Raw genomic sequence first — 16,519 nt, forward strand, 5'->3', positions numbered from 1 at the left:
GAGGTCTGGAATATGGGGAGTTCTTGTTTAATGGTTACTGTGCTTCCGTCTGGAAGATGAAAGAGTTCTGGAGATGGATCATCATTATGGTTACACAATAATGTGAATACGCTTAATGCTACAGATCTATACACTTAAAAATGGCTAAAATAGTACATTTTATGTTGTGTATGTTTTACTACAATGGAAGCACTGAATACAAAATAAAAGCATTATTTTTTTAAATTTTCTTTAAAATATTTTATTTATTTATTTATCTGAGAGAGAGAGAGAGCATCAGAGGGGAATGTCAGAAGGAGAAGCAGACTCCCCATTGAGCTGGAAGCCCAATGTGGGGCTCGATCCCAGGACTCTGGGATCATGACCTGAGCCAAAGGCAGTCACTTAACCAACTGAGTCACCCAGACACCCTATTTTTTCAAATTTTTATTTTAAAGAGGGAAAGAGAGAGTGTCTGTAGGAGGCAGGGGCTGAGGGAGAGGGAGAAACTCAAGCAGACTCCCCACTGAGGGCAGAGCCCAACTCAGGGTTCAATCTCAACCCTGAGATCATGACCTGAACCAAAATCAAGAGTCAGATGTTCAAACAAGTGAGCCACCCAGGTACCCCAATATAGAAGCATTATTTTAAAAAACAAACAAACAAACAAACAAACAAACAAGTAAGTGTTCTTCTGAATCTTTTTTTTTTTTTAAAGACTATGTTTAAATTTTTATTTTTTTTATAAACATATATTTTTATCCCCAGGGGTACAGGTCTGTGAATCACCAGGTTTACACACTTCACAGCACTCACCAAAGCACATACCCTCCCCAATGTCCATAATCCCACCCTCTTCTCCCAAACCCCCTCCCCCCAGCAACCCTCAGTTTGTTTTGTGAGATTAAGAGTCACTTATGGTTTGTCTCCCTCCCAATCCCATCTTGTTTCATTTATTCTTCTCCTACCCACTTAAGCCTCCATGTTGCATCACCACTTCCTCATATCAGGGAGATCATATGATAGTTGTCTTTCTCTGCTTGACTTATTTCGCTAAGCATGATTCGCTCTAGTTCCATCCATGTTGTCGCAAATGGCAAGATTTCATTTCTTTTGATGGCTGCATAGTATTCCATTGTGTATATATACCACATCTTCTTGATCCATTCATCTGTTGATGGACATCTAGGTTCTTTCCATAGTTTGGCTATTGTGGACATTGCTGCTATAAACATTCAGGTGCATGTGCCCCTTTGGATCACTACATTTGTATCTTTAGGGTAAATACCCAATAGTGCAATTGCTGGGTCATAGGGCAGTTCTATTTGCAACATTTTGAGGAACCTCCATGCTGTTTTCCAGAGTGGCTGCACCAGCTTGCATTCCCACCAACAATGTAGGAGGGTTCCCCTTTCTCCACATCCTCGCCAGCATCTGTCATTTCCTGACTTGTTGATTTTAGCCATTCTGACTGGTGTGAGGTGATATCTCATTGTGGTTTTGATTTGTATTTCCCTGATGCCGAGTGATATGGAGCACTTTTTCATGTGTCTGTTGGCCATCTGGATGTCTTCTTTGTAGAAATGTCTGTTCATGTCCTCTGCCCATTTCTTGATTGGATTATTTGTTCTTTGGGTGTTGAGTTTGCTAAGTTCTTTATAGATTCTGGACACTAGTCCTTTATCTGATATGTCGTTTGCAAATATCTTCTCCCATTCTGTCAGTTGTCTTTTGATTTTGTTAACTGTTTCCTTTGCTGTGCAAAAGCTTTTGATCTTGATGAAATCCCAATAGTTCATTTTTTCCCTTGCTTCCCTTGCCTTTTGCGTTGTTCCTAGGAAGATGTTGCTGCGGCAGAGGTCGAAGAGGTTGCTGCCTGTGTTCTCCTCAAGGATTTTGATGGATTCCTTTCGCACATTGAGGTCCTTCATCCATTTTGAGTCTATTTTTGTGTGTGGTGTAAGGAAATGGTCCAATTTCATTTTTCTACATGTGGCTGTCCAATTTTCCCAGCACCATCTATTGAAGAGGCTGTCTTTTTTCCATTGGACATTCTTTCCTGCTTTGTCGAAGATGAGTTGACTGTAGAGTTGAGGGTCTATTTCTGGGCTCTCTATTCTGTTCCATTGATCTATGTGTCTGTTTTTGTGCCAGTACCATGCTGTCTTGATGATGACAGCTTTGTAATAGAGCTTGAAGTCTGGAATTGTGATGCCACCAACGTTGGCTTTCTTTTTCAATATCCCTTTGGCTATTCGAGGTCTTTTCTGGTTCCATATAAATTTTAGCATTATTTGTTCCATTTCTTTGAAAAAGATGGATGGTACTTTGATAGGAATTGCATTAAATGTGTAGATTGCTTTAGGTAGCATAGACATTTTCACAATATTTATTCTTCCAATCCAGGAGCATGGAACATTTTTCCATTTCTTTGTGTCTTCCTCAATTTCTTTCATGAGTACTTTATAGTTTTCTGAGTATAGATTCTGTGTCTCTTTGGTTAGGTTTATTCCTAGGTATCTTATGGTTTTGGATGCAATTGTAAATGGGATTGACTCCTTAATATCTCTTTCTTCTGTCTTGCTGTTGGTGTAGAGAAATGCAACTGATTTCTGTGCATTGATTTTATATCCTGACACTTTACTGAATTTCTGTATAAGTTCTAGAAGTTTTGGAGTGGAGTCTTTTGGGTTTTCCACATATAGTATCATATCATCTGCGAAGAGTGATAATTTGACTTCTTCTTTGCCGATTTGGATGCCTTTAATTTCCTTTTGTTGTCTGATTGCTGAGGCTAGGACCTCTAGTACTATGTTCTTACTCTTAAGTGCTACCTATTTAACTCTTCAGTATTTATATGCAGTTGTTCTAATAATACCCTTTCTCCATATACTTACTGTTTATATTCCTCTGTGTCTAATTTTTAAAAAGAATGAGTCAATTGCTTTCCTTTCATTACCTCTATAGCAACATGGGTCTTCAATCCCTGTGCAAAAATGCCCAGTCATCGCTACCCATCTGGCTAATGGCAGACCAAAGTCATGAAGATAGATATAGTCAGTCTATGCTACAGGCATTCAGGATAATTGCCAATTGCAGTTGCCAGTACACATGTCCTAAATAAAACTGGGAAATGACTGAATTTGCCTCTTGATAACCTTCTGTCTCCTTTTCCTTCAATCTTCTCCATTATGACTCATGGCTCAGCAGCCCCCTGATCAGCGCCTCTGTGTCCTAAGTCACCAATTCTAACTGTGGAAACACCTTCATAAAGCCCTCTTTTTGTCCAACTAAGAATGCCCCAGTTTCAAGAACAATCTTTCTCTTCAACAGTCTCCCAAACCTTGTCAAAATCCCTTATCCAAAGTGACTGACAACAGCATGATCTAAGAAGATTACTGAATGAATGGTTATCCTTACAAGAATACCTAATGGAGTACCAAAAGCTCTGGTTTTAGATTTCCTGTCTGGTTTTTCTTGGACTTTGAAAGATATACAGAAGTCAGATAAAAAACAAACAAATAAATACAAATCATTATAGAGATGAAAATAGACACCAAATATGAACAAAATGGTCAACTCATCAGGAAAACTTAAAAATTCTAGGGGCGCCTGGGTGGCTCAGTGGGTTAGGCCTCTGCCTTTGGCTCAGGTCATGATCTCGGGGTCCTGGGATCTGGCCCCGCATCGGGCTTTCTGCTCAGTAGGGAGCCTGCTTCCTCCTCTCTCTCTGCCTGCCTCTCTGCCTACATGTGATGTCTGTCTGTCAAATAAATAAACAAAATCTTTAAAAAAAAAATTCTAAACTTATGGGGCTCCTGGGTTGCTTAGCTGTTTAAGTGTCTGACTCTTGATTTTGGCTCAGGTTGTGATCCCAAGGTCATGAGATCAAGCCTCAGGTCCAGCTCAGAGCTGAGCATGGAACATGCTTAAGATTCTCTCTCTCCTTCCTCTTCTGCCCTCCCCCCTAATTTTTTTTTAAGAGATTTATTTACTTATTTGAGAGAATCGAGAGAGCATGAGTTGGGGAAGGTCAGAGGGAGAAGCAGCCTCCCTGGATACAGGACTCGATCCTGGGACTCCAGGATCATGACCTGAGCTGAAGCAGTCACTTAACCCACTCAGCCTCCCAGGCACCCCACCCCCCAAAATTCTAAACTTACATGTATCTAACAACAGCCTCAAAACATACAAGTAAAAATTGATAAAGCCACAGAAAGACATTGATAAATCTATTAACACATACGGAAATTCTAACACAACTCTCTCATAATTAATAAATTGAGCAGAAAAAATAATCAGTAAAGAATCAGAAAATTGGAACATTACAATTAACAAAATTAATCTGACAAATACTTACATTGCACTGAACAATAGACTATAGTCTCCATAAACACATGTGGAATATTTACAAAAATTGAGCATAATAGCCTAGTCTTTCACCATAAAGAAAATTTCAACCAATTAAAAAAAAATCACACTTTTGGGGTGCCTGGGTGGCTCAGTGGGTTAAAGCCTCTGCCTTTGGGATCCCAGGGTCCTGGGATCAAGGCCTGCATCGGGCTCTTTGCTCTGCAGGGAGCCTGCTTCCTCCTCTCTCTCCGCCTGCCTCTCTGCCTACTTGTGATCTCTGTCTGTCAAATAAATAAATAAAATCTTTTGAAAAAAGTCACACACTTTTGAGAAACAGGAAATTATGATCTTAAACAAAGTGTTCCAGAAAATAAAATTGAAATATTTATTTATGACCCTGGTATGATCTTTTACAAAAAATCAAGTGAGGACATATGAGAAAGAAACTATAGGCAAAAATCGTTTGTAAACACAGATGCAAAAATCCTAAATGTTAGCAAACTGAATCAAGAAATGTATGAACATAGATAATACACAGTGACTAATATAGGTGTATTCCAAGACATCCAGGTTAGTAAATCTTGGAATCAGACGTGTGAAATCCATAATATAATTCACATCATCAAATTAAGAGTTAAAGGAGAAAATTCTATATATAAGCCCAGTAGATGCAGAACCATTTAACACCAAAAATAAAACACCTCTTAAACTGAAAAAAAATATATATATACATATATTTTTTAAAGATTTTATTTATTTGTCAGAGAGAGAGAGAGCACAGGCAGGCCAAGTAGCAGCAGAGGCAGAGGGAGAAGCAGGCTCCCGGCTGAGCAAGGAGCCCAATGTGGGACTCGATCCCAGGACGCTGGGATCATGACCTGAGCCGAAGGCAGCTGCTTAACCAAATGAGCCACCCAGGCGTTCCAATATTTTTTTTCTATAAGCAAAAAGGGTAAAAGAAAAAAGATGAAAGGCATAATACATAATGGTGAAATGCTTTAAATATTCTTTTAAAAGTCAGGAACAACAGGGGCACCTGGGTGACTCAGTGGTAAACATCTGCCTTTGGCTCAGGTCATGATCTCAGTGTCCTGTGGGATGGAGCCCCACATGGGGCTCCCAGCTCAGTGGGGAGTCTGCTTCTCCCTCTCCCTTTGCTCTTCTCCCTGCTTATTCTCTCTCAAAAAAAAAAAAAAAAATCAGGAACAACAAAAAAGCCTGCTGCTATAGTCTGAACCTTAGTGCCTGTCCTCTCCCTATTCATATGTCAAAAACTTGATGCCCAAAGTGATGGTATTAGGAAGCGGGGGCTTTTGGGAGGTGACTTAGGTCATGAGGGTAGAGCCCTCACAAATGGGATTAGTGCCCTTTACCAAAGAGCCTCCAGAGAGACCCAGAACCCTCTACCATGTGAGGACACAGTAAGAAGACAGCCGTCTGCAGCCTGGAACAACCCAGAAGAGGTCTTCACCAGAATCTGAACCTGCTGGCCCCTGAGCGTGGACATGGTCTCCAGAACCAGAAGACATATACTTCTGTTGTTTGTAAGCCACTCCACCTGTGGCCTTCTGCGACAGCAGCCCCAACGGACGAAGTCACCCACTGTGTCCCCTTCTAGTTAACAAGACCCTAGACACTGTAATAGGGAAAAGGTATACCATGCTAAGAAATGTTAAGAAACAAAACAAACATTTGCAAGTGATACAGGGATTGTCTTAGAAAAATAAGTACCACTACTCAGAAAATTCAAAATAACACAGAAAACAAGTGCTGCAATAGTTAAAGAAAGTTAGCAGATTCGAACAATTTATGGTTGCTATAGAGAAGTCAGTTATCCAGACTTCGGAGGCAGAAAGGTGAAGCCAACAAGAAAAAGAAACAAAATAAGGCAGATAAAGATAACCGACTCACAGGAGATCCCCAGGAATGAGCCCTTCCAAGGGAAATTAACACAGGAACCGTGTGGAGGAGCTTGGGAGGGAGAAACACAGTGCTGGCCCTCACACAAACAAGAAATAGCTAAAAACTGTTAAAAAAAAAAAAAAGTGAAGCCTAAGGGTATGCTGCTGTGTGAGTTTGGAAAAGCTGGAGCACCTTTCGAAGGGGAGTCTACACGCACAAGTTCTTTCCATGGGCTTCCCTGGAGGCTTCTGGAAAGACCAGAGCAGAGCCAATAGCCCAGAGGTCCAGGCAGCCTGGAGGATGAGAGAAAACAGCAGGAAGCACCACCCACTTTCCTGAACCTTCTTTCATAGGAAGCAAAACTTTAAGCCCTTGGAGGCTGGACATTAACCATTTTTGCACACAGACCTCAAAAGTGGTGATCCATGCTGGGAGGGGTCCCTGCGGGGGGTGTGCTGGCTCTGACATCCTGGTTTCCTGCCTGCTTCCCTCCCTGGCCTTTTCCCTACGTAGGAAAAGCTTTAAGCTACTGGGTGATGGGAAGCAAAGCCACTCATCCATGGGGTACAGGCAAAGACATGTTAAGACGACAGAAGGAAAGAATAGTAACTCTCTGCCCGTTAACAGAGGGTCAGGAGGCTGTTTTGAGCCTAAAATTCTGAAAGAACAAAGTAGAACTATTCCACTTTCAGGAGAACCGCCAGAAATTTCCACCCAAGATTGAACTACAGATATCAGGCAGAAGTTGGCTACAAGAGGTCATTTCTATTAACAGATTAGTGTGTTTTGTGGGTTTTTTTTTTTTTTTTCCTTAATGGAACCCGACAAGCTGAATCTAACGTTTAGAGGCAAGGACAAAGGCCAAGGGAGGCGGCGCTGCTCACAGAGGGTTAGTCAGTCGTCAAAGGGAAGACTAATATGCCAACGCAACAGAAGAGAGGAGAAACAGACCCACGTACACACGCAAACCTGAGAGACGGATGCAGGGGGGCAGGGAGGACACATCAAGGGGAAAAGGAGAGACTTGTAAGGACAGTTGGTTATTTACGTTAAAAAAAAAAAAAAAGAAAGACAGAAATCAGTTCTCACTCCACAAGACACGCATACGCTCTAGACAGACTGAACACTTCAACATGAAAAGCAAAAGTTTAACACGATTATAAGGAAACACAGGAGAGTTGCTAAAGACAGGGCGGTGTGTTCGTGCGAGTGACTAGCACACGCGTCAGCACCAAGTGATTTCGGAAAACATTGTCGCTGCACAGAAAAGGCGAGTCGCAGGAGAATAACACCTTGACAGAACCCAAAAGTGCACTCTGATGCGTAGGGACATGTTAAAGCCCTAAAGAAGAAAAAACGTCTCAGTGTTCACAGAAAATTCGAGATGATGCTGATCTCTGGAGGGACTGGCGTCACGGGGGCGGGGGGGGGGTGGCGGAGAAACAGGATAGAAAAGGAAAGGATCCCTGGAGAACTGCCCAAAGGGTGAAGGGACCCTGTCACCGGGGGTGACAGGGGCAGCTGTCACCAAGGGGACACTTGCCACCTCCAAAGGACTCCGGGGTCTCTGTCCACTTTACTTCACCTGCCTTCTCTCCCCCAAATCCTGGAAGGGAAGACGATAGAAGCTGGAAAATAGTAAGCATGAGCCAATACACCTCCGCCCCAGGCGGCCCAGTCTGGGTCAGGCCCAAATACGGGCTGGGAAACACATTTAAATTGGGTAAGAATTTGACCTCTTTTGAAACACTGGACAAGAAGAGAGCCATGTGATTATTAGACTGACTTAGACTTTCTAAGCCAAGGACATGTTCATGTGCCCTCAAAGAGAAAAGCTGTGGGATTTGCCTGACTCTTTATCCAGAGGTTAAGTCCACTGAGGAGTCGGAAGGACAGGAGGAGGAAGATTCAAGGTGGTCTTTCCAGCTTGTTCAGGGAGCAGATTTCACATCGATCCGTCCAGTTATTCACTTAATTAGAAGCCTTGGAATGATACCCAGCCCTTGCTCCCTGCCCCGGCTGGGACACAGAAGGCCCTCCCTGACCTGGCTCCACGGTCTTCAATAACTTCTCTCCTTTTTTCATGACCCTGAAGTCACTCTGGTTTTCCCTCAGTTTCTCAAACACCCATCATGCTCCCTTTGCCTGGGGGCCTTCCACATACTGTTCTCTCTGTCTGGAACCTTCCCCCCCTGCCGTCCCCTTCATCCTCATTCTTCCGATCCCATCCTAAGCAGTGCTGGCTCTGAGCAACTTTCCAACGTCCTCCAAACAAGGGCTCAACCCCCAGGAAAATACTCTCTAGATGCGCCACGCCCCTCTGCTGTCAACTGTCATCACGTAAGTTCAAGGTGTCGTGGGTTCGAATGCCTTCTTCATGGCTCTCTCAGGACACTGCGAGCCCCTTGAGTGTAGTAAGTTTTAGGCAACTATTTGTGGAAGAAATAAATGAAGGGCTCCCCCTGCTCCACTCTCTGACTCCCTAGAATCCGCCGTGGCCTATTGCTGACTTTGGGATTTTGGGTTCCCCATCCTTGACCTGCCCAAGTTGAAGTCTGCCTTCCTTCCAGTTCTCTGATCCTGGCTCTTCCCTCCCCTTTCCTGCCTTGGAGATGCTCATTCCCTAGCTTCTGCACAAGTAGGACCAAATTCCTGAGTCTGATCACAGAATGTACTGTTCCAATTTTCAAATACAGGTTCCTCACATTTCAAAAGTTCGCCTTACGCCATTTCACTTGGACCAAAGACCTGTGTTAGCACTTGTGTTTGTTAACTCAAAGAAGTCTGAAGAGAATTTTCACTTTTACGAGAAAACACGAAAAGTGAGAAGAGCATCCCGCTTTTGTTTGGCAGGGAGCAGATCTGTTATAGGGGCCCCGCCCAGCCCCTTCCCTGTAAACTCCACAGGGCATCTCAGCATCAAGCCGCCGGAGCTCTGACCTGGGTGAGCACCTGGGCTTTATCTCCACTTATTTTGTGCATCTGTTAGCAAGATGTGTCCTAAGGTATCAGAAAAAGCCTAATAGAGGGTATTTGGGGGGGGGGGGTCTGGGAATGCTCAGAAATTTTCCCATGTAAGTTCAAGGTAATTGCTTCTTTGCTTTACTCCTGTCCAGCTCATGAAAAGTTTCATAGGACTGCTGTACTTTGACATAGTAAGGGAAACTTGTATTTGGATGCTTAAGAGAATGATCATATGCTTTTTAAAATAAGCAGGATGTAAAAAAATTAATATTAACATTGAGATTATCATGCTAATCTTTTAAAAAGTGATTCTATGTTTTCTTTTTAAAAAGATTTTATTTATTTATTTGACAGAGAAAGAGAGCACAAACAGGCAGAGCAGCAGGTAGAGGGAGAAGCAGACTCCCTGCTCGACACAGGGCTCAATCCCAGGGTTCTGGGATCACAACCCGAGCCAAAGGCAGCTGCTTAACTGACAGAGCCACCCAGGCGCCCTGATTCTATGTTTTCTACAAGCACATACCTACAGAAACTAAGTGGCTTGGGATGTCACCCATACAAAAACCATTGAAAACAAAATATAGTTTTAGAGATCACAGGTGCTTTTCCTCAACATAGAAAGTTCTATAATCCTTGTTAGAAACAAAAGAAACGACGATGATAACAACAAAAAATGTACGCCCAGCACTTCTTCTATTGTATGTGAATTTAGTCTTCACCTCCACTTCTGTGTGAGCCGCCCCGTGATACGTGGAGTTGCTGGCTGTGGGACAAGGTGCATACTGACGGCCCAATACAAATATAATAGAGACAGATTTCGCCCTGGTGGAACAGGACCCACTCACCATAGGGTGAGTTCAGGGGCGCCTGGTGACTCAGTCAGTTGAGCGTCCAACTCTTGATTTTAGCTCAGGTTCACGACATCAGGGTGTGAGATCAAGCCCTGTGTCTGACTTCACACTTAGCTGGCAGTCTGCTTAAGATGCCCCCTCTGCCCCTCTCCCCACTTAAAAAAAAAAAAAAAAGGAACAGGGTTGAGTTTCTGGTCATCTGAAATTGTTCCTTTTCTGCCTGTTAGATATTTTGGGAGTCATAAAATTCATCACATTCTTTGAAGAGAGTTTTCAGACTTAACGGTAGCTTTCAGGGCTGGTGGCTCTTGCTGATACCTTAGAAGTAAGCACTGCTAGGAATATCTCATACTCAGCCATGCAGTAATTTATGCAAGGTGGCCTTCACACTGTTAGATGTGTCTGTCTCCAAGACATGTGAGAATGGCCATGTGTGTGACCCCTGTGGGTAAACAGTGTCCAGTGAAGCCGAGAACATGTTTGATACTCAAGATGACAGAGCACTTTTCCCGATAGTGCCGACATAACCAGCCCTGTGTTTCTAAGCCTGGGGCCTCACTCAAGGCACCTTGGCGTCTATAAGTGTAGTTGGCCTTCTGAAGTATCAGAACAAGATGTACACTATTTCATCAAGGAAACCACTCAAAGAAGTTGCCTCAAAATTTGGAGTTGAGTAACCAGTGTGCAGTCTAAATAAACGGGAGGCAAATCAGTACCTACCTGGAGTGTATCACTTTTCCCAAGTGCATGTTGTTGAATTTCTTGGTGTATACAGTTTCCTCAGGTTCATTTGCAGGCACGTACGCATAAAAGATAATTTCTTTTAAGGCGATGTACTGAGGTGCTAGGGCAGTTTCGAAGCCCATATCAGGAGCCTGGAGAAGGAAAAGAACAAAAGACATTGCATTTTATACTATTTTATATTTTAATTAGGGAAAAATGCAAATATCAGATTGGTTTCCAGTGGGTGTCACAACAGTACTGTTTGGCTTACCAGTAGGAGTCATATTTCAACATGTTCTGTTTGTAGATCCGTGTGTGCACAAGGGATAATGCATTTTTCCATTAGGGAGGCAAAGAAATTCTGGGGAGTAAGGTTCAGTTTAGGGTTCCTGTGCCTTTGGTAGAAGGCCGGAGTGCAAGGGTGGGTGGAGGTGTGTTTTCCATTGTGTAGAAGGGGCCTGGAGGTACAGATTTTAGAGCTCAGTTCCTTTTTTAAAAAAAAAAGATTTTATTTATTTGATGGACAGAGATCACAAGTAGGCAGAGGCAGAGAGAGGGGAAGCAGGTTCCCCACTGAGCAGAGAGCCTGACGCGGGGCTCGATCCCAGGATCCCGAGATCATGACCTGAGCCAAAGGCAGAGGCTCAACCCACTGAGCCATCCAGGTACCCCTGGAGCTCAGTTCTTAATGGAGTACTTTTGGTTTTTAAAGGATTTTATTTATTTATTTGACAGAGAGGGAACACAAGTAGGGAGAGTGGGAGAGGGAGAAGCAGGCTTCCTGCCAAGCAGGGAGCCTGATGTGGGGCTCGATCCCAGGACCCTGGGATCATGACCCAAGCTGAAGGCAGATGCTTAATGACTGAGCCACCCAGACGCCCCACTGGAGTATTTTTTTAAGGAAGGGGCCATGGCATATGTCTCCTCACTTGAAAGTGGCTGCCAATTTTCCTTGCCTTGGGCTGGTCCCTAAAGTTCGCAAAGCTGGACAGGATCAGGATCAGAGAAGGGTGTGTTGAAAAGACCACCCGAAGGGGATGCTGGGGTTGACCTTGTGGACATGACATGAGGAGTAGGTGGTAGATAGTGCAGACTGGCTGGGGGCACAGGCATTCAATGGTGCCTCTAAGACCCATTTTCTGTCATGCCCTGTCCCCTGGATCTTGGGAAGAAGAGAGTAGGAAACAGGCAAGAAACTGGCGTGAGACTGAATGGATGTCTTAAGGCTCTTTAAAGAGCCTCTCGAAAAGGCCGAAAGTGCTTTAGAATTCCCAATGCCATTCTAGCATGTGAGTGATAAGAACATCCCACAGAAAGTGTGTACAAGGCCAGTGAAAGGCCACACACGACAAAAGCACAAGCCCTGGACCTTGCTGTCCAGGCTGATGCCTGATCTAGGAACTACCCAGTGGTGTGTGCAATTTGGGCTGAATTACTTAGCCTTGCTGTGCCTCGTTTTCTTCATCAGTAAAATGAAGATAAAGAGTTGTTATAAAAATGTAAGAATGTACAACACTGCCTGGCACATAGAACCAAATAAAGGCTTGTGATTATTTTTATCCAGAGAGGATGTCTGTTGCTTGCTTTGGGGGTTGGGAGGTGAACTCCTCTTGCCGCTGAAAACCCCAACTGGTTTTTGATTTTAATAATTTAAACTTTCACATAAGAGAACTAAGACATTTCTAGAAGTTGTAAAGTTAGTGACAAATGGAGATACCTGCTTTTTCCGGAAGTCCTACTCTCCTGTTCATGTCCTTTGATTTGTGTCTGTGCAGAACCCACATAACAGCAAATATATGGCAAGTCCCGTGACAGCACTTTACAGTCATGGGGAGGTCACGAGGAGGTCACGTGGCATCCCTGAATGGTCACGTGGCAGCCCTGAATGGTCACGTGGCAGCCCTGTACCATCTCGGGGAAGTTCCCCCGTCACTCTCCTCCCATCTCAGACAAGGAGAGTGAAAACATGATCTTTTCAACTCTGGTAATTTGGTCTGGTAATTGGAATATCTATGAAAATAATTGACCTAGTCATTTGGAATATCTATGAAAACTCAAGTCAGCCATTATTTTCTATTTCCTTTAGGACAAAGGGATGGTTTCATTAAGGCCAAGTTTTAAAAAAAAATCGGATTCTTTGCTGATATAGTGAAGAAAGTCCATTTTCACAACTGGATGCCCAAGTGACGCGTTCTCAGGCAGAACCTTCACAAGTGGCACATTATGCATTAAAATTATTCGAAAAACTTCTGTGTAGCATCACTTACGAAGAAGATAGTATCTCCTTTCTATAAGAGCATTAGAAAAGGAAAAAATGAAGGTGCAGGGTGAATACAAAAGAGGAGAGGTAAGCCAGTGGGGAAAAGATAACTCCTGTTTCTTGGTCAGCCTTGGGAGGTAGAAAAGCCAAACGTACTGCGAACCTGGGTTGGAAGACATAGGTCTAAGTAATAGCTTAGACTATCTGGTGGTGTTGCTGTGAAGATATTTGTAGGGAGACATTCTGGGTGGAGTTAAAGTTCTAGAACCCAGTATGGGACTGGGAAGAAGGTTTTGGAGGTTTCCCCTATAGTCAGATGGAGCAAAATGCATTAATAAGAGTTTGTCTCAACAAACCATAAGTGACTCCTAATCTCACAAAACAAACTGGGAAGAAGGTTTTGGAGGTTTCCCCTATAGTCAGATGGAGCAAAATGCATTAATAAGAGTTTGTCTCAACAAACCATAAGTGACTCAATCTCACAAAACAAACTGAGGGTTGCTGGGGGTGGGGGGGGTGGGAAAAAAAAAGAGAGAGTTTGTCTCAAGCAAAATACCTTCTCGTTTTCCCATAATTCTGTGTGCACAGTGGGACATCAATTCTTAAAACAAGGCAAACAGTCTCAATGCATTTTATCACTAACCTGTCCAAAAATACTTTTAGGATTCCCAGAGGTTCTAAGTGACATATCAGCTTCAAAGTGGTCTGGAGTTAGTTTATGTATAAAGCCCATGTGGTCGTAGTATAATGTGAAAATCTTATCAGAAATAGATCCAATTTTACCATATCTTCTTAATCCTGTTAGGAAAGAAACAGAAATTTCTTGATATAGTACAACTAGAGAACTTTCAATACCGTATCTTGGGGGGGGGGCAGAAAACCCTTCACTTAAACTAAAGGGCAGGAGTAGGGCTTCGAGACTCCAGAATTAGTAAAACTCATGTCAGTCTTTGTTAAGTCCCCCAGAAGTTCTTTCCAGGCTCCAGCTCATTCCCCAACCCTGATTGCTAAAGTAGGTGAAGGATGGAGGGGGACGAGGTAGAGGTCTAGAGGAGGAGAGGTGAGCGCCTCCCTGGTGGTGGTTCCTCCTCTTGGTCCGGGAACCCGGACACTTCCATAGCTAGGAGACCATGACAACCCTCAGAGAAGCAGGGTGAATGATCCGCAGAGACCGCTGTGTCATCCGCTATCCTAGGATAAATATGTTGAACAAGATTTGGGGTCCTATGTTTCTTTCATGCTTTAGGGTAACATGTTAAGCAGCACTAGCAGTAATCTGGTAGTAAGTACATACAAGTACGCATCCAACCAGACATGGGTCCAGAGAGCCAGCTGCCTCGCCTGGCTGGAGCCCAAGAGAACGCTCAGGTCTTGAGATGCAAAGGCTAATTTCCACACCCACACCCCAATCTGGCCAGACTCTCCTGGTCTATTCTTCTGTCCCTGACCCCTGAACGCTGGAGCACCTTAGGATTCAATTTTTAGATCTCCTTTCTCACCATCTCTAGAGATCTCACCCAGTTTTAGAATTTCAAACCCATTTTAATGTGAATAATTCTCTTAAACCTCCTGTCTTGTTCTCTGCCCAGAACTCCAGATTTGCATATCTAGCCTTCCACTGACAGTTCCTTCCGGGGCCGCCAGGCATCTCACGCTGAACTCCTTCCAGACTGAGTTTCCAATCCCCAAGCAAACTCCTCCACCCAAGTCCTCTTCATCTCCATCACAGCAACTGCCATTTTCCCTGGTGCTCAGTCCAAAACCTTGGTGTCATTCTTAACTCCTCTCCTTTTCTTATGCCCTACATCTGAGCCATCCACAAATCCTACTGATTCCCCCTCAAGATAAAGAGAGAATCCAACCTCTTCTTGTCACTCCCACCTGTCACCCTGCACAAGCTGGTGTGACACGGGAGGAGGTTTATTATGAGGAATTAGCTCATGCAAGCATGGAGACTGAGAAGTCCTGTGATCTGTTGTCTGTCAGCCCGAGGACTAGGGGACTGGCTGGCGGAACTCCAGAGGACAAAGACGTGAGAACCGAGAACTGGAAAGAGGACTGGTTTAAGTCCCAGTCCAAGGACAGAAGACTGATGTCCCAGCTCACAAGCAGGCAGGAAGCAAATGGGGTGAGTTCCACTTTCCGTCACCCTTTCATTCTGCTCAGGCCCTCAAAGGATTGGATGGTGTCCACCCATGCTGGGAGGGCAGTCTGCTTTACTGAGCCCACTCATTCAAATGCTGATCTCCTTCGGACGCAGACTCATTCAGAAATAATGCTTCCCCTGGGCACCCGTTGGCCTCGTCAACTCATAAATGAACCATTACGGTTGCTGTGGTTCAATATGCCCTAGCTCACCTACAAACCTACAATACACTTCAACGTCTTGAGATCACTTTTATAATTGCTGTGTCTTACAATCATGGTCCACCAGGTGGCACCCACGATACAGTGGTCAATTTGCCTCAGGGGAGTGGAGTTTGTGCCTGCTCTGTCCATCACTTGGGAGTTTCCTGAAACACTAGTATAATAAATGTTAAATTTTACTAATGTTTAACATGCCTTCAAAAATATTACATTATAATTTGGCATTGAAACAAAGTTACTGTGGGTGCAGTAAGAGAGGAAAACAAAACAGAGCTTGTATTTATCAGTAAAGCAAACGACACTGGAAGAATTACTGCTATTTCACATTTCCTTGTACAACCACAACCAAGTGCTTTCTAGGACCTAAGAAAGGAAGAAACTCACAAACAGATGAAACTGCATTATCTTTTGCTAGTGAAATACACTCAAAAGATCTCCTTATCATACACCAAGCAATGCAACTGTAGGCAAGGGAAATAATGTCAGAGTAATCCATGCATCACTCAGCATCACAGTTAAAACACTGTTAAAATGTAATTCAAGGGGTGCCTGGGTGGCTCAGTGGTTTAAAGCCTCTGCCTTCGGCTCTGGTCATGGTCCTGGGGTCCTGGGATCAAGCCCCGCATCGGGTTCTCTGCTCGGTGGGGAGCCTGCTTCCTCCTCTCTCTCTCTGCCTGCTTCTCTGCCTACTTGTGATCTCTAATCTGTCAAATAAATAGATTTTAAAAATCTTTAAAAAAATGTAATTCAAAGTTTTTACTTGTGTTAATAGAACAAAGTCATCTTACAACCAATGGATCTCAGATTTGGTTAAATACAAGTTTTACAACATTCTTCTGTTGGCTCTGCTCATGAATAAATGGTTGGGTTGGCTCCAAATTCTTAGGTAATATTATTTTTCTCTGAAGGTTCTGAGAAGAATATGTGCTATTATTCATTGTTGTAGCAGCAAAATCCAAGACTAGCTTGTTTTTTTTTTACACCTTTAAAATTGATTTATACTTTATAGTCCAAATAATTCAGACACACCTTTGCTTTCAGTTTAAAAAATAACATTATTGTCAATTTTATTTTCCTTTATTTTTTTCCTATTTTCAGTATGCATTCACCCATCCAGCCA

The 16,519-nt window shown here is 43.4% G+C and overlaps 1 protein-coding gene across 4 annotated transcripts in view; it reads right to left on the reverse strand.

Annotated features, from left to right (window-relative positions):
- Positions 1-16,519, reverse strand: part of CATSPERB (cation channel sperm associated auxiliary subunit beta) — a 123,979-nt gene that overhangs the window by 46,542 nt on the left and 60,918 nt on the right. For all 4 annotated transcript variants that reach the window (XR_014312572.1, XM_082733949.1, XM_082733948.1 and 1 more), the window contains 2 exons: positions 13,676-13,830; positions 10,770-10,924 (listed from right to left, as the gene is read on the reverse strand). Coding sequence is in view for 3 of the 4 variants with exons in the window: in XM_082733949.1 (XP_082590075.1) it covers positions 10,770-10,924; positions 13,676-13,830 (310 nt within the window). In the remaining variant the exon portion in view is untranslated. The remainder of the gene's footprint in view (positions 1-10,769; positions 10,925-13,675; positions 13,831-16,519) is intronic.

Source organism: Mustela nivalis (genome assembly GCF_964662115.1).
Source record: "Mustela nivalis genome assembly, chromosome: 6".
Lineage (NCBI taxonomy): Eukaryota > Metazoa > Chordata > Mammalia > Carnivora > Mustelidae > Mustela > Mustela nivalis.